Source organism: Rhinoderma darwinii, chromosome 5 (genome assembly GCF_050947455.1).
Source record: "Rhinoderma darwinii isolate aRhiDar2 chromosome 5, aRhiDar2.hap1, whole genome shotgun sequence".
Lineage (NCBI taxonomy): Eukaryota > Metazoa > Chordata > Amphibia > Anura > Rhinodermatidae > Rhinoderma > Rhinoderma darwinii.
The window spans coordinates 324,238,664-324,260,751 of NC_134691.1; the positions used below are offsets into that span (position 1 = coordinate 324,238,664).

General features: G+C 44.7%; 1 protein-coding gene across 2 annotated transcripts in view; it reads left to right on the forward strand.

Moving 5' to 3' along the window:
- Positions 1–22,088, forward strand: part of CFAP69 (cilia and flagella associated protein 69) — a 46,748-nt gene that overhangs the window by 3,479 nt on the left and 21,181 nt on the right. For both annotated transcript variants that reach the window (XM_075827620.1, XM_075827619.1), the window contains exons 2-10: positions 2,535–2,597; positions 4,323–4,388; positions 4,770–4,879; positions 7,190–7,266; positions 10,841–10,939; positions 11,295–11,447; positions 13,906–14,080; positions 16,414–16,537; positions 17,229–17,277. In XM_075827620.1, the coding sequence (XP_075683735.1) occupies positions 2,535–2,597; positions 4,323–4,388; positions 4,770–4,879; positions 7,190–7,266; positions 10,841–10,939; positions 11,295–11,447; positions 13,906–14,080; positions 16,414–16,537; positions 17,229–17,277 (916 nt within the window). The remainder of the gene's footprint in view (positions 1–2,534; positions 2,598–4,322; positions 4,389–4,769; positions 4,880–7,189; positions 7,267–10,840; positions 10,940–11,294; positions 11,448–13,905; positions 14,081–16,413; positions 16,538–17,228; positions 17,278–22,088) is intronic.

The window sequence follows — 22,088 nt, forward strand, 5'->3', positions numbered from 1 at the left end:
GGCGTGCAGAATACACTAACCTGAGTGAAAAAGTGGAGAGCGGAATGGCTAAAAAGCGCAAGATTGGATGTGGTCGGCAACCAATGTATACAGAGCTGGAAAGCCTGGTCTCTGAGTGGGTTGCAGACAGGAGAGCAAAGACATTGGTGGTGACCAGGGCTCAGATTCAGGAATATGCACTTGCAGTGTCGCCACAGTTTGACATTTCCCCTGAACAATTCAAGGCATCACAGCACTGGGTGGATAACTTTCTTGAACGCAATGACCTGTCTTTGAGAAGATCCACAACCCTCTTTAGGTTGGAAGATGCTGAGATTGTTAAACGTGCATTAGCCTACAAGAAGTTTGTGGATGACATTGACTTCTCTAAATACAGTTTTTGCAACATGATCGCCATGGATGAAACTGCCGTGTTCATGGGCCAAGCAGCTCAAACCACCATTGATCAACGAGGTGCCTCCTCAGTGTACGTTCCCTCCACCGCTTATGAAAGTGCACGTGTCACCTGCATTTTGACCATTTGTCTGGATGGCACTAAAGCAACACCGCTACTCATTGCAAAGGGCAAGAAGGAGAAGATTGAGCGGGTTTCTGGCATTTATGTGCTGGAAACTGAAAAAGCCTGGGCCACACAAGATGTTATAAGAAAGTGGCTTGATTTAATGCTGCCGCTTGTAATGCGCGGGAACAAAAGAGGGATGCTGATCTGGGATGCAGCCAGCACACACCGCGCCAAAACCATGAAAAACTTCCTTCATGAGCGGAGAATCGACCAAATCATGATTCCTGCAGGGATGACGGCTTATCTTCAGACTCTCGATATCGCCATTAACAAGCCGTTCAAGGACTATCTGCGTGTGGAAATCAATGACTACATTGAAAACCGAATGGAGAGAAATGTACGTGGGAACTTTGTGAAGCCCAGACTGCCAGAGATTGTTAACTGGGTGAAGAATTCTTGGAATAAGATCACTAACACCTGCGTTGCAAATGCACTGCGGGCTGGCTACCTGGACAAAGCCTGCTCATTTCAGGACAGTGCCGTTGCTACCCATGAGAAATATGGGCCAATGATTCGGCAAGAAATGTCGTCCCGAGAGTCCCAAGAAAATCCACAGGAACCTAAGAGTGTGGATGTTTATGATGATATTCCTGAGGATGATGACATGGTTGTCATGGAATAAATCTGTTTTATCTTCCAGTATTCCACTGTTCGTTCTTACCATTTTTCATTGTTTTACATGTTATGCAATGTTGTAACAAGACATTCTTGGCACTTCCTTTTATAAAACTGTTTTGTGGTGAATACAATACTGTTCAGGTTGTTAATAAATGTTAATTTTATGGTTAAAACAAAAAATTCGACAATTTTTTTCCAATATAAGACATACCCCGAAAGTAAGACATAGTGGGGCTTTTGGGGATAAAAAGAAAGTAAGACACTGTCTTACTTTCGGGGAAACACGGTATCTATACCCCAATGAGGGGAAACTATAGCCTCACAAATATGAAAATATATACATATATTTGCTTGGTGAACCGATCTGCAATAGGCGGGTACAGCACTGACCACTCGTCGTCACAAGCAGTGCGGTCCTAGGCACAAAAAGCGGATGCTATTGGATCTAAAGAGAAATGATCATGAGAAAGAAAATGGATACATGACCCAAATAGGCCGTGGAATAAGGACAGACGGCCCCACGCGTATCCCTGTCTCTGGGTGCAGCTTCGTCCGCAAATATATATATATTTTCCTACTTGTGTGGCTATAGTTTCCCCTCATTGGGGTATAGATAGTATCTTGCACTTTGTATTCTTGTGTGGTTCAGCATGTGGTTACCTTCCAGGTTTACTAGTTGCACATAATACATTTATACGGCCATTGTATTGTATTCTTTTGATATTGGTTCATATTGTCCGATTTGGAATCCTATTTGAGATTTCGGTCTGTGCTTTGCTTCCTGTTTCACTTTTACAGGTTTGCTGATTCTCTCTGTTTTTTTTTTTTTAAATGGTTTTATATTTTGTATTTAGTGTATAATAAAGTTTGGTCTTTTCATTCCTGTTTTTTCGTATCCCTTTCTTATTATTTTGGGTGTGCGCAATTCTGTACATGTGCCTTTTCCTCTCTCCCAGTATGCATATTTTTTGCATGTTACTGCAGCACCCCATATAGATTTCTTTCATACATAGTGGTGCCTATACGTCCCCATCTTTTCCAATTTAGTGATTAAATGGGATTATGTCCTTTTTTGTCTATCTTAAGTACTACTACTAAAAATTAGATTTGAACACAAGGAAAGAAAAAAAAATGTCAAGTGTGTTTGCATGTCATTATACACCTTTAAGTAAAAAAAAAGAAACAATATTAAAAAATAAACAATATATATATACATATGTGTATATAGATAGATAGATACATAGATAGATATATATATATATACACAGATATTTATATAGATATATACAGGCACAAATCGTTCTTAATTTGTGACGTTCTATTATTATTTATGTTGCTTTTCTTTTTATTTCAGGCAGTGCAGTTTAAACCCATGGATTTAGATCGCGTAGTTAAATTGTTTGAAGATCCATTCTCTGTAAGTCGCTTTGTGATAATTTTTTCTCCTTTCTTGTTACTTTTTATATACAGTCAGCTCCGGATCAAGGCCTGCGTAGTGAAAAAAAATGATTGCCAGAGCAATTACAAAAAGGATAAAGACAGCGAGGGAGGCTCATCAGTATTTTTACAGCATTTTTGAAAAATGGTGTATATTTATGAAGCCCCTGCGTCACTTTTTCCAACACATACAAATATGGCAGCAAAAATGGGGAAAAAAAAGCACCACTCATTTACTAAAAATTTATGACACTTTTCTTTCTAGGAAAGATTTTGGTTAATCTGCTGGGAAATAGACTGGCGCACCATTAGCACGGTGTGCCAGTAATAAACCTCCCCCGCTAGAGACCATACTGTAACTTTGCGTGCCTCTGATTTTATACAGCGGCACATGGAGGGTTTTTTTCTCACAAATTTCATAGGAATCTGTGAAAAAAAAGAAATGTTGTGCTCCAACGTATGCTGTATTATGCAGTCATTCTACCCTAGAATACTGTACCTGACTGAGGAATCATCTGGCAGCTCAATGAGTGGCGGCCGATTTGTTAAAGGCTAAGTGCACGTTTGACATAGTGGTGGTTTTTTTTTAAATAAAATTGTGCATCAGTGTGATATTTACAGCAAGGCAAGCGTAATCTTGTTTTAAATGACAGGTTACATCGTAATCTCGCGAGATTATGCTTGCTTGCTGTAAATATCACACAGACGCTACAGAAGTATCAGGATTCTGAATAGACATCACGTCCTGGCTGGAGGTAATGTATATTCACTGTCAGGACACTTGAGTAACGTTATAGTGTGTTTATGTGGCAGCACATAGTGATATAGCTATATCGCTATGTGCAGAATAAATGAATGGAGAGAAGTGTATGACGCTGATTGGTCACTGATTGGTCAGCGTCATACACTCCTCTCCACGACGCCCACTTGGCCAAAAAGTAAAACACGCCCAGTTGTCCATTGAGAAACTCATTAGCAAAAATGATCATTTTTCTAAATAAAAAAACTGCTGTAATCTACATTACAGCGCCGATCACATCATGTACAATATAGGGCACTTATAATGTGGTGACAGAGCCTCTTTAACACCTCAGCGGAAAGACAAACGGAAACCTCAGCTTCCTTTTCCCTCACCATTGAACTCCATGGTGACGGAAACCTAGCTAATGGTTTCCCTCTGTCACCGTTGAGACAAGGTTCCGTCATTTTGACAGAATCAATAGCATCGTCGACTGCGCTATTGGTTCTGTCAAGAACAACGGAACCTTGTCTCAACGGTGACAGAAGTACATATCTGTATAATTTTGTTTGGTATACAGATGTATATGCCTGTATATTTGGTGAGAATTTAGCCATATAGGGACCCTTCCGGTTCTCCATCAAAATTTTAGCACTATGTCTTCCAGTACTGACGTCATTAGTGCTGGTCCACCTGAGAGCATTCCCAAAGCACAGTGTGCATAGAGTAGACTGAGAAGTTGGTGGCCATTTTGGATGGATGAAGGCTGGATCGGGAATCGGCTAAAAAGGAGGGCACCAAATACATTAAGTATACATTCCCCATTTATGTAACATTTTATGGAAAACCAGGGGGTCGCTTTCATTATTATCCTGGTGATTTGTATTTACGTACAGTATATACATTTTTGGGATTTTTGAATGGACATATTTAGTGTTAGATAACCATTCTTCTCTTGTTTTTCAGAAAAATTTAACCGAGAGACATGTGAAGGTTTTAAAGAAAGTTGGCAAGCATTACTGCAATGGCATTGTATCTTTTTTATTGAGTATTAATGCTTGAGTATTTCAGGTCAAAATATCCCCCTAAAACATCATGTACACTGAGCCAGTATGGCGGCATATGAAGTCCCTCCAGTTCCATACGACAGAGAGGTAGGATCTCCGTGTACGACCAAATGATGCCTCTTCATGAACATGCCACAATTTTATTTTTTTTACGGATTCCATATGAATCAGAAAGAAAAAACCTCCATGTGCCTCTATATGAAATCGGAAGCGCACTTTAGTGTATCTATCCGCTAGAACTGAGCCAGGCCTAGTGTGGATCTGGGAGACCTCAGACCTCTGATTGTTTACATGTATTTTTGTTGCTATATAGTAACTTGTATTTTCCTTAACATAAAAAAACAAGCTCATAAAGGATTTACCTCAAATCATGAAATTATTAAATATTTCTGCAGCAAAGACCGAAGACCATAAAGACTTCATAGATCCTGTGTGTGAAGTTGTGAAGCTATTTGGGTAAGTGCACTGGCTACATCATTTTTGATTAACCGGATGAGCAGAGGTCACTATATATAGGGTGCAGGTTTAAGCATGCTGCCGGAGCTATGCACAGTAATGGTATGTTCATACTTAGCGGATTAGACCAATCAGCATCATACACTTCTCTTCATTCAAGGTCAGCTTTAGTCACAGCACAGCGTGATCTCGCGAGATCACGCTGTGCCGTCACTTACTCCCGCAGTTCCCACAGCGTCGGGAGAATGACCAGACATCAGACCAGACAGGAGGCGGCTGGAGGCGATGTCTGGTCATTCTCCCGTCGCTCCGGGGAAGGACCCGCGGGATGAAATGACGGCGCAGCGTGATCTCGCACTGTATTCTGATTACGACAGAATTGGCTTTAATGGGTTTGAAGTACAATATAGAGTAGACCATTATTTTTCCAAGCCAAGTTTTGTCTGTCAAACTGGTGAAAGGTAAAATATTATCAGTCCACAGAAGCGTTCCCACTGCTCCATACCTTAAAAATAACCTTTCACTACCCTATACATATGCAGCTGAGTGCACCATGTTATAGGCTCTGCTGCACAGACCCTGGGGCACTTTGAAATACCTGTCTAGCCTCCGCCGTTCTGGAGATATCGGTGTCGTTATTATTGGTGCCCCATATGTAAATTAGCCCCAGTACTGTCAGTGGGGTGTTCCTGAACATGGAAAGGGCGTGATAGTTAGCGCTCTGACACCGACCAATCACATGGTGCACTCAGCTGCACATATATGGGGTAGTGACAGGTTCTCGTTAATAATGGCGGTGCATTTTACACCACATATTGATTTCTCATGTTTGTCTATGCGGATTGCATGCTCGATAGGCACCTGTTAGTATTGTTGAAATGGCTGAACCCCATAATTAGAAGGGGCAACTGCATCCTTTAAGTCATGTTATGTAATTTTCTTCTATAAAATTAAACAGTCCATAGGCTGTCTGGATTTTAGTTGTATCTGTATTTCTTTATTAGTTATTAGTTATCGGCAGGCTCAAATAATATTCTTTAGGCATTGAGCTCCATAATAAAATAGTATGCAGAAAGCTCCTAGACCCCCCCTAGTGGTGACTGCAGGCAACTGTAATTTCATCATTTAACTCTTATGTCTGTGCAGGAAATTTGAGTTCTGACACCTCATTGACTATAATAAATGTGTCCAGTATGAACTGTACTTAAAACATGATCTCTCGTTATTAATTTCCAGCGTTTCCAACCTGCCAAAGGTACTGAGTATGTTTGGCATAGATAGTCAGGACCGGCATCAGCACCCAGCAGAGTTGGGCAAATGCCTGAGCCCACTGCTGCTCTCTACTCTGAATGTGCGTCCTGTGTCCAGGACAGTGAGAGAAACTACACAGCACATTGCTGCATGACATGCTGTGTACACAGGACGCTGGGGGAGGGGTCCTCCCGGCCCTCTGAATAATGTACTGGTATATAAAAATATATATCTTTATATGTCAGGACATTATAGATGGAAAAAAACAAATGTAACATATTTTTTTGTAAAGTCACTAAAGAAATCACAGAGCAAAAACAAGTACAGTACAATAAACACATTGTTTTAATACACTTTATTTAATAAATATCACAAAAAGTTAATGACATAGACATATTTGGTATCGCCCGGGATCACCCATACAATACAATGAACATGTTATTCATAGTGATCGGTAAATAGTGTAAATAAAAATGGGGCATTTGCATTTTATTCTTCATTTAACCGATAATAAAAGTTAATATAAATGAAACACTTACTTATGTGTATGGAAAAAAGGATCCTAAACAAACTACAAAACAAGACCTCAGACAGCTGCACCTACATAAAAATAAAAAACATTATGGCTATGAATGTGGAAAGGCCAAAACAGAAACATTCTTCTGTCTATCTGCACCCACATTTTCCAACAGTGAAATGGTTAAATAAGAAACGTTGCTGCATAAAGCTGCCTCGCTCCTTCACTTGGGGCAATTTTTTTCTGTTAATTTTGGTTAATTTTGGTTAAAATTATAGGAAAATATGTTTATGTAATTTTCACAAAAAGAAATGTAGCACAAACCATGACAGAAACGTCACTTGCGCCATTATTATTTGTATTGGGTGGATGAAAGAAGTTGAGGCATAGGGGGGCCCACTGCGACTATTTCCCAAGGGCCCGAGTCAACCTAGAGCCGGCCCCGGAGATAGTGATGTATACGGCAACCTCCCGACTTGTCTTGATGTGTTACATTATTCAGTCATACTCTGTTATGGCCTTCTTGTTTCTTGTGTATGCAGCCTGCCCTTCCTGAAAGAGAAGATGTCAGATGAAGTCACGTATGCGCAGACTGTCGCAGAGTCGCTCTCCCAACTAGGTGAGTTCTGCCCCTAATCCTGCTGTAATTGCTGACCTTTACATCTATATTAAGCAAATAAACAGTTGTAATAAGAAGTATGTCCATTCAGGTGTGAACTGACCATTTGGGCATTATGGCAATGCACCATGGGGGCCACATCCTCTGAGTCAGATACATTAAAGTTTAAATGCAGGGTCTGCAAAAATAATGTATGACATTATTAAATGGATAAATGTTTGCAGACCCCACCGATCAGACTTTTATGGAAAATACAATCCGTGAACCACAAAAATTCTAGTGGAAAAAAACCCTTTAAGCTAGATTGTGACATCTATTGCACATGGCCCTAACCAAAAGCATCTTTAATGCTTTGGTGGCACGTTTCTATATTTGCCTTGTCCTATTCATGGCTGTCTGGTCAAGGTCCTTTCATTCTATTGCATCCATTAATAGGGTTTTCTATTTTGGACAATCCTTACTTGTTAGGCTTCGTTCACATCTGCGCCAGGGTCCCGTTCCGTCTGAGCATCCCATCAGAACGGGACCCTGACTGACACAAACGGAAACCAAAGGTTTCCGTTTCAATCACCATTGATTTCAATGGTGGCGGATCCGGTGCCAATGGTTTTAGTTTGTCTCCGTTGTGCAACCTTTGGTTTCCGTTTGTGTCAGCCAGGGTCCCGTTCCGACGGAAAGCTCAGTCTGAACGGGACCCTGGCGCAGATGTGAATGAAGCCTAAGGGTATGTTCACACGATTAACAAAATACGTCTGAAAATACAGAGCTGTTTTCAAGGGAAAACAGCTCCTGATTTTCAGACTTTTTTTGAGCAACTCGCGTTTTTCGCTGCGTTTTTTACGCCCGTTTTTGGAGCTGTTTTCAATAGAGTCTATGAGAAAACGGCTCCAAAAACGTCCCAAGAAATGTCCTGCACTTCTTTTGACGAGCCGTCATTTTACACGTCGTATTTTGACAGCGACGCGTAAAATGACAGCTCGTCTACACAGAACATCGTAAAGCCCATTGCAAGCAGCCGTCTTTTCAGGCGTAAAACGCCTCCATTACGTCTGAAAAGAGGTCGTGTGCACATACCTTTAGAAGGGTTCCTTGACAATAAACTGATCACAAGTGTCCTCCAGCTGGGAGCCGCAGAAATTAGCTGTAATCTGTGGGAAAACCTGGCAGCAAGTGTTAAGTTTCCCTGCAGCGCCATCAAAGGGAAAATTAAACATTACATAGTTCCCATTCATACTAATGCGTTTGCAGTGTAATGTTGCACAGGACGGGTCCTCCAGAGAGGGAGACGCTCTTTGTAACCACTCTCTACCCTGGCCAAGAGATTAGGATCCTAAACATGGGACGCCCCTAATTCCCTATTACAACATATGAAAATGAGTTTTCTAAACTTGTTAATAAAGTTAATAAAATAATATTAAAAAATTATTGCGACTCTTAGGGTATGTTCACATGCAGAGTCAAAAACGTCTCAAAATACGGAGCTGTTTTCAAGAGAAAACAGCCCCTGATTTTCAGACGTTTTTTGTGCCACTCGCGATTTTTGCAGTGTTTTTGCGCTGCATTTTTTACGGCCATTTTTGGAGCTTTTTTCAATAGAGTCTATGGAAAACGGCTCCAAAATTGTCCCAAGAAGTGTCCTGCACTTCTTTGACGCGGCCGTAATTTTACGTGCCGTCTTTTGACAGCGAAGCGTAAAATGACAGCTCGTCTGCACAGAACATCATAAGACCCATTGCAAGCAATGGGCAGATGTTTGCCGACGTATTGGAGCCGTCTTTTCAGGCGTAATTCGAGGCGTAAAATGCCTCCATTAGGTCTGAAAAGAGGTCGTGTGCATATACCCTTAGGGTATGTTCACACGGCTTAGCAAAATACGTCTGAAAATACGAGCATGACAGATTTCCGCGCGTAAAAAACGCACGTAAATCTGTCCATGTGCGTTGCGTTTTGCATCAGTGGGCTTTGCGAGTGGCATGTGTTTTTCACGCACTTGCAAGCACTTCAACGTAATTGATCCGTGAAACACGGACAGCACACGGCTGTGCGTCTGTGTACTGTCCATGGTTTTCACGCACCCATTGACTTCAATAGGTGACTAGGAGCGTGAAAACGCACCAATATAGGACATGCAGTGAATTTGATGCAACGGACGCTCGCTACGTGAAAACTCACGCATGTGTGAATAGCCCCATTGATATCAATGGGTCTGTTTGCTGTGCATTGTTTCAACGCACAGCACATGGACGTCCCCATCCATAGCTCCGTATGACAGGAGCTATAACGTATAACAAGCGCCGATCAACTATGTCTCGTTGATCGGTGCTTGCTGTACCTGCCGCTTATTGGCCGGTCTAAAAGGACCTTTACTCTAGCGCAGAGCTCAAAAGCCTTTGTTTATCACTTAAAAGATAACATGCTGGATGCCTTCAGTCGCCACTAGTCTTGTTATTTAGTTGAAGGTATGCTGTAGCACCCTCTAGTGGTGACTCCAGGTTCTCAGCATGTTATGTTTTACATCAGTGTCTATGCAGGGGACTTGGAGTTTTGTATCAAGAAAACAGAGCTCCGACTGCATGAAGATATAATGAAGGGGTACTCACAATTTAAAGGGGTTTTCGAAGCTCATGAACAACACAGAAAAGTACCTATATGTGTCTGAATGGTCACCAGATGATACAACCATTTTCTATGCAGCACTGATGTTTTTATTTTGCTAGGGCTTGCTGTGGCAGGATTATCATGTAAAGAGCTACAGATTCTATGATTCCTCTCCCCTATCACAGACATTGCCTATATTTACAGCTGCCTGCATGCCCCTCTATTATAAAGTGCAATGTAGTGCTGTGAGTACTCACTGTCTGCTACTGAGAAACAACTCTACTGTTCTGCTGCTATACTCTGCTGTCCAGCATGTGAAACACAATCCCTCCAGAGACAGGGAGCGGAGAAAGCAGAGAGCAGTGGAGATAGGAGGAATGTGATGTTATGTGCAACATCCCGTACTACAGAGAGGGAGCAGAGGTTAGATACCCACGTGTTCAGTGTACAGAACGTCACGCAAATATGAGATAAACACTTATCATGTAACTGCATGTGAGATTGGCTTACAGAGAAATTTCAGCTACAGACAGCATATTAGTAAGTGATAAATCTTACTGCAGTTAATCCATTTGCACCCCATTTTTAAAGACCGGAAAACCCCTTTAAACATTTATGGCATCTGTTTCTATGGAAATTGCGGAAACAACTGAGCAAGAGGGCTCGGCTGCTTCTGTAACTCCCATAGAAATAAATGGAGAGAACCGTGCACATGCGTGGCCACCTCTCTATTCATTCTCCACCTGGATGCAGTAGCTGGCGGCCGCCTCACAAGGCAGGGCGGTGTTCGGCTGAGCCCTGTTCAGGAGAAAGGTGCAGGTCCCAGAGATGTCAGACATTTAGGACGTAAGCAGATCCATAACACTTGAGCAAGTACAACACATAGATTTCTGGCTGTGAAAGGGCTAAACAAGCATAATATATTATTCATGGTTAGTTGAACTACAGATTTTAATTGTTACTTTTTTTTTTCCAGGTTGCCTGATGCGGGTACCAAGTTCTCAAGTCAGAATACAGATTTGCAATTCAGTTGCCAATTTTTACAACCCACAGTCTACAAAGCTGCCAAAGGATGGTAAACCATTTGCATTTAGCTAATTAATGTATTAATTAAATCAAGCCAGAAAAAATATTTTCTTATGAATAAAGTGTATTGTATACAGGTTTATATTTGTATTGCAAAGTGAATTTGTCTCCACCACTTTCCATACACTATGTTAGGGCATATGGACATCATAGAGGAGTGTCCTCCTACATGGAGGTCCATCCATGTGTTACTTGGACGGCGGTTAATTTGACTGGCGGCATGTAATACTATATTTCCTTTGTAGAAGCCACTGTAGGGGAAATGAGCAGCTGATGGCAAATTCCCCAGCAAAATCAGCTTGATGTTATAGTAAATAATATACATATGTACATTTTTTTAACAGGTTTTCAACCAACAAGTGTCACCTACAAGTTACAGATGGCTGAAGTGGGAGGCTTGGCAGAAACCCTTGTTTTGTCTCTGGCAATAGTGGAGAACAACCCACAAGAGAAGTTAGCATTGTTGAAAGTACTACAGTTCTTATCAAGCACAACTGGTATGTATACTGCACTTATACACCTATTATGATCATCCTTCAGCATCCTTGGGACCACAGGGGTGCAGGATTATCAAATATGTCAGACTATTGGAAAACACACACACTCCAATATATAAGGCTGGGTTCACACCTGCGCTTAACATTCCGTTGTTTAGCTCCGTCAGAGGAGCAGAATAAGTGAATAACCGGAAGCTTTAATGGGTTCCGTTGGCTTTCCATCGGGGTGTCCGTGGTTTTACCAAAAACAAGAGCGCAGCATGCTGCACTATTGTTTCCAGTATTTTCGGACGGATCTGCGGCAGAGGTAACTACCTCTGTAGGAGCCGTTGTGGCAGCTACGGGGCCCGCGGAATCTAAAGCGGTAGCAACACCACTACGTGGCCCTCGACGCCCGGCCCCTAACATTTATGGGCTGGTAGGCATGGGCCCCCTCATGCACGGTGGCATGGCTAGCACCGGAGGGGGCCACGGTGCTAGCGAGAGCCATATTTACTTCTATCTGCATCCACTGGACGTAGATACAAATGAATATTAGAGGCTGTAGGCCACGTTAGGCCTGCAGCCTATAAAGAGCTGGGAAGACTCCCTGTGCAGGCCAGCGTGGTGACATCACGCTGGTCTGCGCGTGTATCCCGACCGGAGCCTGTGCAGCGCTCCATCCTTCGCGGGAATGGGCATGGTAAGGACGGAGCAGGATGGCACTATATACAAGGGGGGCAGGGTGGCACTATATACAAGGGGGGAGCAGCGTGCCACTATATACAAGGGGGGAGCAGGGTGGCACTATATACAAGGGGGCAGTGTGGCACTATATACAAGATGGGGGGGCTGTGTGGCACAATCTACAGGGGTCTGTGTCTTGCACTATCTACAGGGGTCTGTGGGGCACACTACAAGGGAGGAGGGCTGTGTGGCACTATATACAAGGGGAGGGCTGTGTGGCACTATATACTAGGGGGGCTGTGTGGCACTATACAGAGGCGGCTGTGTGGCACTATACACAAGAGGGAGCTGTGTGGCATTATATACAAGGGGCTGTGTGGCACTACTAAGGGAGAACTGTTTGGCACTACTAAGGGAGGCTGTGTGGCACTATCTACTAGGGGCTGTATGGCACTTTGCAAGGGGGAGGGCTGTGGCGCTATCTACATGGGGCTGTGTGTTGCGCAATCTGCAGGGTTCTGTGTGTGGCACAATCTACAGGGGCTGTGTGGCACTATCTAATAAGGGGGGCTGTGTGGCAGTATATGCAAGGGGAGGTGTGTGGCACAATCTACTAAGGGGGGCTATGTGGCACTATATACAAGGAAGGGGGGCTGTGTGGCACTATATACAAGGGAGGGGGTCTGTGTGGTACTATACAGGGGGAGCTGTATGGCGCTATCTACAGGGGGGCTTTATGGCGATATCTACAGGGGGGCTGTATGGCACTATCTACAAGGGGGAGGTGTGGGCGCTATCTACAAGTAGGTTGTGACACTTTCTACAGGGGGGCTGTATAGCACTGTCTACAGGGTGCTGTATGGCACAATCCACATGGGGCACTATCTATAATGGGGGCTGAGTGAGGCACCTAGGGGGGGCCCAGTCAAAAGTTTGCTATGGGGCCCAGTCTTTCGTAGTTACGCCCCTGTCTGCAACGCAGATGTGAATGAGGTCTAATAGAGAATTGGCATCAAAACTAATGTAAGTATCGATCTAGTCCCATCGAGGGACTTTATTGACTACTACAAGCCTCCAGTGAGGCACAGAAAAATGTTAGGACGTTGGTGACAAAGTAATAACATCATGATGTGGACGTTGCTGCGTATTATAGGAAGTTTGCAGTACAGTAGTTACTGTAGGCACCAGCATGGGGATAATTACATAAGTTTTATGCCAATCCCCTATTATTTGTTATTAGAATCCGACTACCAGACCGACCCCCTTAATGTGCTGGACTATCATATTATTTTTATGATTATTCACCATGGGTCTAGTAATTTTTGCACAGCACATTATCAGGATTTCCAGATCATCAGATGCTGAATTAATGGAATTTTGAGATGTTAGGAAATGGCATTGTCACAATTTTTCTAATGCATATCTATCAATCCCTTTATTATGAATATGGAACAAATAGAGCATGGCAATTTTGGGAATATCAACGTCAACTCCATTGACTTGGAAAACCGTCAGGGGAATGCAAGCTGCAGTTTACCGTAGCAGGGAGCTGCTACTTGAAATGATGGAAATTGATAAAGTGCAATTCGAAACCAAAAAATATATAATAAATGTCAAAAACACCTAAACCTGAAATGTATTTATATCTCATAAAGATAAATATTTTGTTTGTTTGCTTGCTGTGCTCCTAGGAAGAGTAGTTCTCGGGTGACATCAATGAGGGAGGTGAGTTCCTTCTTCTCCTACATTTATATACTTTAAAACCATCTATCTTGTTTTTCTCTATATACAGAGAACTGTAGGCTGATGGCCAAAGCTCAGGCTGCCTGCAGAATCTGCTCCCGTCTCAATGACTCAGATCCCTCAGGACAACTTATTTTCCGTTCCTCTGAGATATTGTGGAACCTACTGGAAATTGGACCAAAGGAAGATGTCATTAATCAGCTCAGTAACATAGAATGTATCTAGTAAGTATTGTTTCAGAATTTACACCTAATGTTATAAAGTGCAACAAAATTTAGGATAAGTTCAGTAAGCTCTAAGTCATTGACCTTGTCTTTCAATCAGGGCCGGCTCCAGGTTTATGTGGGCCCTTGGGCGACACAGACTTAGTGGGCCTCCCTGTGGGCGAACTCCCGGCGGTAGTAAAACGGCAGAAAACGTCAGTTTGGGCCTCCATACAGATGTTAGGCCATGTTTTATACCCAATATAGAAATTAGTCCCCAGTTTGTGCCCCCATATAGAAGTTAGGCCCCCAGTTTGTGCCCTTATATAAAAGTTAGTCCCCCTTTATGTCCCCATATAGAAGTTAGGCCCCCAGTTTGTGCCTCCATATATACAGTGCTCTCTGTAGATAGTGCCACAGTGCCCTCTGTAGATAGTGCCACAGTGCCCTCTGTAGATAGTGCCACAGTGCTCTCTGTAGATAGTGCCACAGTGCTCTCTGTAGATAGTGCCACAGTGCCCTCTGTAGATAGTGCCACAGTGCCCTCTGTAGATAGTGCCACAGTGCCCTCTGTAGATAGTGCCACAGTGTCCTCTGTAGATAGTGCCACAGTGCCCTCTGTAGATAGTGCCACAGTGCCCTCTGTAGATAGTGCCACAGTGCTCTCTGTAGATAGTGCCACAGTGCCCTCTGTAGATAGTGCCACAGTGCCCTCTGTAGATAGTGCCACATTGACCTCTGTAGATAGTGCCACTTTGACCTCTGTAAATAGTGCCACACAGCCCCCTTTAGACAGTGCCACACAGCCCCCTGTAGATAGTGCCACACACCCCTTGTCGATATAGTGTTACACACAACCACTTGTAGATAGTACCACACACACCCCCTTGTAGATAGTGCCACATCCCCCCCCCCCTGTAGATAGCTCTACACCCCCCTCCCTGTAGATAGAACCATTGGGACTCCCTCTAGGAGTGGAATCCCCAGCCAGAGCGTTGCCGACGCTCTAGCCAGGGATTCCTCTCCTGGAGAAGCTCCTGACGTCACTGTCCATATATAGATAGTGATATCAGGGGCTTCTCCAGGAGCGGAATCCCCGACCATCAGGGCTCCCTCCCATCTAGTTACGGACTGTCCAGCCAGAGCATCGGCAGCACTCTGGGGGGATTCCACTCCTGGAGGAGCCATGATGGCAGCGTAGCACCCGGTGGCTGAGTGGGCCCTCCCAAGGGTAGGTGGGCCCTCCCCGGTGCCTGAGCTCGCCGGGTGCTGGCACCGGCCCAGCTTACAATAGTCTGGAATTTAGTCATATCATCTAAGTCTCTTATTTATTTAAAATGGACATGTCAGGGCCTCTTATTCTAAATCACTTCAACATGTGCACCTGCTGAAATACACCCCAAACTCCTGTTGATGCACCAATATGCAAATTGAATGGTCGTAGTCATCGCAAAAGCTATAAGGCACCTCATTTATACGCATCCGCTGGTGAAGGGCTCTCTTTTAATCTTGCTAGGATATGGCACCAATGTCTGATCGACGGTGGAATTGACCTCTGGACCCACTCTGATCGCTCAAACAAAGTGGCTGTAGCAATAGAAAAGCACCTCACTTCATTTCTTGTTGGATCCCTTTGGCTCTTTCCACGTGGCAATACTGTAATGAGCCAACCATACGGTCTCGAAAGAAAGAGTGACGAGCTTTGGATAGGATCCAAGGTTGAGGGATTTTAAATGGCGACGGCCCCTTGGTTAGCGGCGCAGGAAAGTCTGGGGTGGGCTGGGGTTAGAAGCCCACCTGTAGAGTAAAGGAGTGAAGATAAGGGGCAGCCAGGTGAGGGGCTAGGCAGACCTACATCAAGAGAAACAGAAGATACCCATCCTCCCTCCCTGTAGAAAGGTTTAATGCTACAATATATTGTAAGGCGGATCGCGACATTACGCTCTGAGAAGGGCAGATTGGTTTGGTTGGCCACGAGCTGTACAGCAAGGCAACCTCGCTAGTGGGGGAACACAAGCCGTACGGCAGGTTCCAAGATAAGTTCAGGGCCCGAGTAGCTATGAAGGTCAGCCAGGATGGCTGGTGGTTGCCCGGGGGACCGACCGAGCCTGTACGGTTTGAGGGCCAGGAGCAGGCTTGCCCCAGCTCATAGTTTGTGGTGTCGCGATTGGTCGGGCTCCCCTTATCATTGCATGTTTATTTGATTAATAAAGTTGGCTGGACATCCTAGCAATATTCCACCAATGTCATTGACTAAGAATATGGAAATGCAAATTCCAGATAAGAGCCTTGCATCAAATACCACCCATTATTTTGTATGATCCCTTTTCACATGTATTTACATCTTATTTTAGTGCACTGAAAGATTGTTTTGTACGTCTGCTCACAAATGGCTGCAGACATTATGATCGGCAACTGAGAAACGATCTTCTGGTAATTGCCACGCTGATCGCAGAGAACAGCCGCCCTCCAATGATTGTAAGTTCTTCACACTTTCAGGCTGCAGGTTACTGACCTAGAGGAAAGCATAAATAAGCAAAATAAAATAAACATTTCTAATAGTAATTTATTATGTATCAGATAGTTGTAATTAGTTGAAGAAGGTATCTTACCCATAAATATTTGTTTGCACGCAGCGTAATTAGTTAAAGAAGATACCTTCTTTAACTAATATGTAATCAATGATGTTTTACAACTATGGAAGTGGGGGAAGTGGGATTATTTTATCTAGTTTACTAAGGGATCTGAATTTCTCCATGCATTATGCCTAATAGGGACTGATAGTGGAGATCCTGACCTAGGACTTTCATCTTTGTACCTGCTGTATTCTCTTTTAGAATGTTGTGCTTTAAATTACCTCCGTATGTTCATATTATTTGTCATTTACATAAAGTTATTTTTAATATTTGGTACATTATGGTAGTTTTGATCTCTGTTTTTTCTACTTTGCATTCGCTATTTGTGGAGTTTCTGCCGTCATTTAATATAAATTTATCTTTTGGGGGGTACACTGTTACATTGGAATTTGGTATTCCCATCCCCATTACTGTTGACATATGAACTTAAGTTTTTGCTTATGCAAGAAATAGATTTCTTCAAAATATGTTGGCTGATAATATACTTAAGTGCGCATATAATTAATTTGTCCTATTATTGTGTTTTCTTCCAGGAAAGTGGATTTGCAAAGCAGTTGATCTTATTTGCAACATTCTCGGAAGGTGCGTGTTCAATGTTGTTATATGAGTAATGTAATCATTCTACTCAAACTAGTTAGAAGTGAAGTGAATAGGGTTAGAACTTAATTTTTCTGATCACATCAATAGAATATCATCATCAGCACTGTTAGGGTATGTGCACACACACTAATTACGTCCGTAATTGACGGACGTATTTCGGCCGCAAGTCCCGGACCGAACACAGTGCAGGGAGCCGGGCTCCTAGCATCATACTTATGTACGATGCTAGGAGTCCCTGCCTCGCTGCAGGACAACTGTCCTGTACTGTAATCATGTTTTCAGTACGGGACAGTAGTTCCACAGAGAGGCAGGGACTCCTAGCATCGTACATAAGTATGATGCTAGGAGCCCGGCTCCCTGCACTGTGTTCGGTCCACTACTTGCGGCCGAAATACGTCTGTCAATTACGGACGTAATTAGTGTGTGTGCACATACCCTTAGATATTGTAATGACCGGGGGGTAGGGAAACGGACAAGTGAGCCCTAATCTACCCGCCACTCTGTCCCTGCCTACTTGCAACGACCCGCCCTAGGTGACGGGGTACAACTGGGCGGCGGTCCCTGCACTCAGTAAGTGCACGACAAACACGACAAACATACAAGGGAATACAAGCAAGGGAAAGGGGCAGTTGCCCACGGCAACACCGTGAGCAACCAGAGTGGTGAACGAGCCGAGTCAAGCCAGGAGTGTGCGAGGTACCAAACGAAGAGCAGAAGAGTAGTCAGTAAGCCAGGGTCTGTATGGAGCAGGAACAAAATAGAAGGAGCTGTAGCTGGGCCAGGAAACCACACGAAAAAGAATAACAAGCAAGGAGGAACAGGAAATGCAGGTATAAATAGACAGAGGGCGGGAGCTAGCTGAGTCTGGCCAGGCTGCGATAGGCTCTCCCACTCCTAAGCCTGCCAGCCTGAGTGGTGGAAGCTGGAGTCAGTCTCAGGGATGTAGTTTCAGGTGCTGACTGATTAATTAAGGGAGTTAACCCCGAAGCTGTGCCTGGCAGATCCTTTACAGTACCCCCCCTTTTATGAGGGGCCACCGGACCCTTTCTAAGTGGACCTGGCTTACTGGGGAAACGCAGGTGGAACCTCCTGACCAATACCCCAGCGTGAACATCCCGGGCGGGTACCCAAGTCCTCTCCTCGGGCCCGTAACCTCTCCAATGGACCAGGTACTGGAGGGAGCCTTGGACTAACTTGCTGTCCACAATCCTGGCCACCTCGAATTCCACCCCCTCAGGGGTGAGGACGGGAACAGGAGGTCTCCTCGAGGGAGCCAAGGACGGGGAGCAGCGTTTAAGGAGGGAGGCATGAAACACGTCGTGTATACGAAAAGACGGGGGTAACTCCAGCCGGAAGGAGACAGGATTGAGGACCTCAATGACCTTATACGGCCCAATAAACCGGGGAGCAAACTTCTTGGACGGAACCTTGAGACGTAAGTTCCTAGACGACAACCACACCAGATCCCCGACCATAAACAGGGGGTTAGCAGAACGTTTTCTATCAGCCTGAGTTTTTTGTACGCTCTGGGACACCTCTAGGTTCTTCTGAACCTGGGCCCAGACTGTGCACAGTTCCCGATGAACGACCTCTACCTCGGGATTGTTGGAACTACCAGGTGAAACGGAGGAGAACCGTGGATTAAACCCAAAATTACAGAAAAAGGGGGAGACCCCTGACGAGTTACTGACCCGGTTATTAAGGGAAAATTCGGCGAGGGGAATGAATGAGACCCAATCATATTGACAGTCAGAGACAAAACACCTTAAGTATTGTTCTAGAGATTGATTAGTCCTCTCCGTTTGACCATTGGTTTCAGGATGGAAGGCAGAGGAGAAGGACAGATCAATCCCCAACTTCATACAGAAGGCTCTCCAAAACAATGAAACAAATTGTACCCCTCTGTCCGAAACAATATTGACAGGGACCCCATGGAGACGCAGGATGTGTTTGACAAACAAGGTAGCCAACGTCTTGGCGTTGGGTAGTTTCTTGAGGGGCACAAAGTGGCACATCTTACTGAAGCGGTCTACCACCACCCACACCACCGACTTGCCTTGGGATGGAGGCAAATCGGTGATAAAATCCATGGAGATATGTGTCCAAGGTCTCTGGGGAATGGGCAACGAACGCAGTAAGCCCGCTGGTCGGGACCTGGGAGTCTTGGACCTAGCACAAACCTCACAAGCGGCGACGTAGGCCTTAACGTCTTTAGGCAACCCAGGCCACCAATAATTTCTGGTAATGAGGTGTTTGGTACCCAGGATGCCTGGATGACCAGATAGTGCGGAGTCATGATTTTCCCTAGCCGGAATTGCAGGGGAACAAACAGCTTGTTCTCAGGAAGGTTCCCGGGAGCTGAACCTTGATCAGCAGCAATTTCAGAGACTAAATCAGAATCGATCGAGGAAATGATTATACCTGGAGGCAAAATACAAGCAGGATCTTCCTCCGAAGGAGGGCTGGCCATGAAGCTACGCGACAGTGCATCAGCCTTAATATTTTTAGACCCAGCCCTATAGGTAACCAAAAAATTGAATCTAGTAAAAAATAACGCCCATCGAGCTTGTCTCGGGTTTAGCCTCCGGGCAGATTCTAGGAAAACCAGATTCTTGTGGTCGGTAAGGACCGTTACCTGGTGTCTAGCCCCCTCCAGGAAGTGGCGCCACTCTTCAAATGCCCATTTAATGGCTAAGAGTTCGCGGTTGCCAATATCATAGTTACTCTCAGTTGGCGAAAACTTCCTGGAGAAGTAGGCACAGGGGCGGAGATGGGTGAGGGACCTGGTACCCTGGGACAAGACAGCCCCCACTCCCACCTCAGATGCGTCAACTTCCACGATAAATGGCTCCATTTGGTTGGGCTGAACCAGCACCGGGGCCGAGATAAAGCACTTCTTAAGGACCTCAAAAGCCTGGACAGCCTCAGGAGGCCAGTGGAGGAGATCAGCACCTTTGCGAGTGAGGTCCGTAAGAGGCTTAGCGATGACCGAGAAGTTAGCAATAAATCTCCTGTAATAATTAGCGAACCCCAAAAAACACTGTAACGCCTTCAGCGAGGCAGGTTGGACCCATTCCGCCACAGCCTGAACCTTGGCGGGGTCCATGCGAAATTCATGAGGAGTGAGGATTTGACCCAAAAATGGTATCTCCTGTACCCCAAACACACATTTTTCGGTTTTGGCAAACAGTTTGTTTTCCCGAAGGACCTGGAGCACCTTCCTGACATGCTCAATGTGGGAGGACCAGTCCTTGGAAAACACCAGTATGTCATCAAGGTACACTACAAGAAATATCCCCAGGTAATTTCTCAAAATCTCATTTATGAAATTCTGGAAGACCGCAGGGGCATTACACAACCCAAAGGGCATGACGAGGTATTCGAAATGGCCTTCGGGCGTGTTAAACGCAGTCTTCCACTCATCCCCCTCTTTGATGCGAATAAGGTTATACGCCCCCCGTAGATCCAATTTAGAGAACCATTGGGCCCCCTGAACCTAATTAAAGAGATCAGGTATCAAAGGAAGGGGATACTGGTTCCTTACCGTGACCTTATTCAGGCTACGGTAGTCAATGCATGGCCTAAGACCACCATCCTTCTTCCCCACGAAGAAGAAGCCAGCACCTACCGGAGAAGAAGAGGGACGAATGTAACCCTTGGCCAGGGATTCCTGGATATACTCTCTCATGGCTTCACATTCGGGACAAGAAAGATTAAATATCCTACCCTTAGGAAGCTTACCTCCTGGTACCAATTCGATAGCGCAATCGTATTCTCTATGAGGAGGTAACACTTCGGAGGCCTCCCTAGAGAAAACATCAGCGAAGTCCTGAACAAACTCGGGTAGCGTATTCGCCTCCTCAGGGGAGAAATAGAATTAACAGAAAAACATGACGTACAACATTCATTACCCCATTTGGTTAGCTCCCCAGTATTCCAGTCAAACGTGGGATTATGCAACTGCAACCAGGGAAGGCCTAGAACCAAATCGTACGATAATCCCTGCATCAACAGTACAGAGCATTGCTCCAAATGCATTGAGCCAACAAGGAGTTCAAAAACAGGGGTATGCTGTGTAAGATAACCATTAGCAAGAGGAGTGGAGTCGATACCCACTACCGGGACAAGTTTAGGCAAATCAATCAGAGGCATAGCAAGAGACATAGCAAATTCCACAGACATAATATTAGTAGAGGACCCTGAATCCACGAAGGCACTGCCGGTAGCAGACCTACCACCAAAAGAGACCTGAAAGGGAAGCAAGATCTTAGTACGTTTCCTATTTACTGGAAATACCTGTGCGCCCAAGTGACCTCCCCGATGATCACTTAGGCGCGGAAGTTCTCTGGCTGCATTCTTACGCTTAGGACAGTTGTTCACTTGATGCTTGTCATCCCCACAGTAGAAGCAGAGACCATTCTTCCTGCGGAATTCTCTACGTTGTTGGGGGGACACGGAGGCCCCGAGTTGCATAGGTATCTCTGAGTCTTTCCTGGAGGAACGAAGCAACGGAACTTCGGGAGGCATCATGGGGGAGTCGGAGGAGAAAACACATAAACGTTCATGTTGTCGTTCCCTGAGACGTCGGTCAAGTCGTACCGCTAAAGCCATAGCCTGGTCTAGGGAGTCAGAAGAGGGATAGCTAACTAGCAGGTCTTTCAGTGCATTCGACAGACCCAACCTAAACTGGCACCTTAAGGCAGGGTCATTCCACCGAGAAGCTACGCACCACTTCCTAAAGTCAGAGCAATACTCCTCAACAGGTCTCTTACCCTGACGTAAGGTCACCAGCT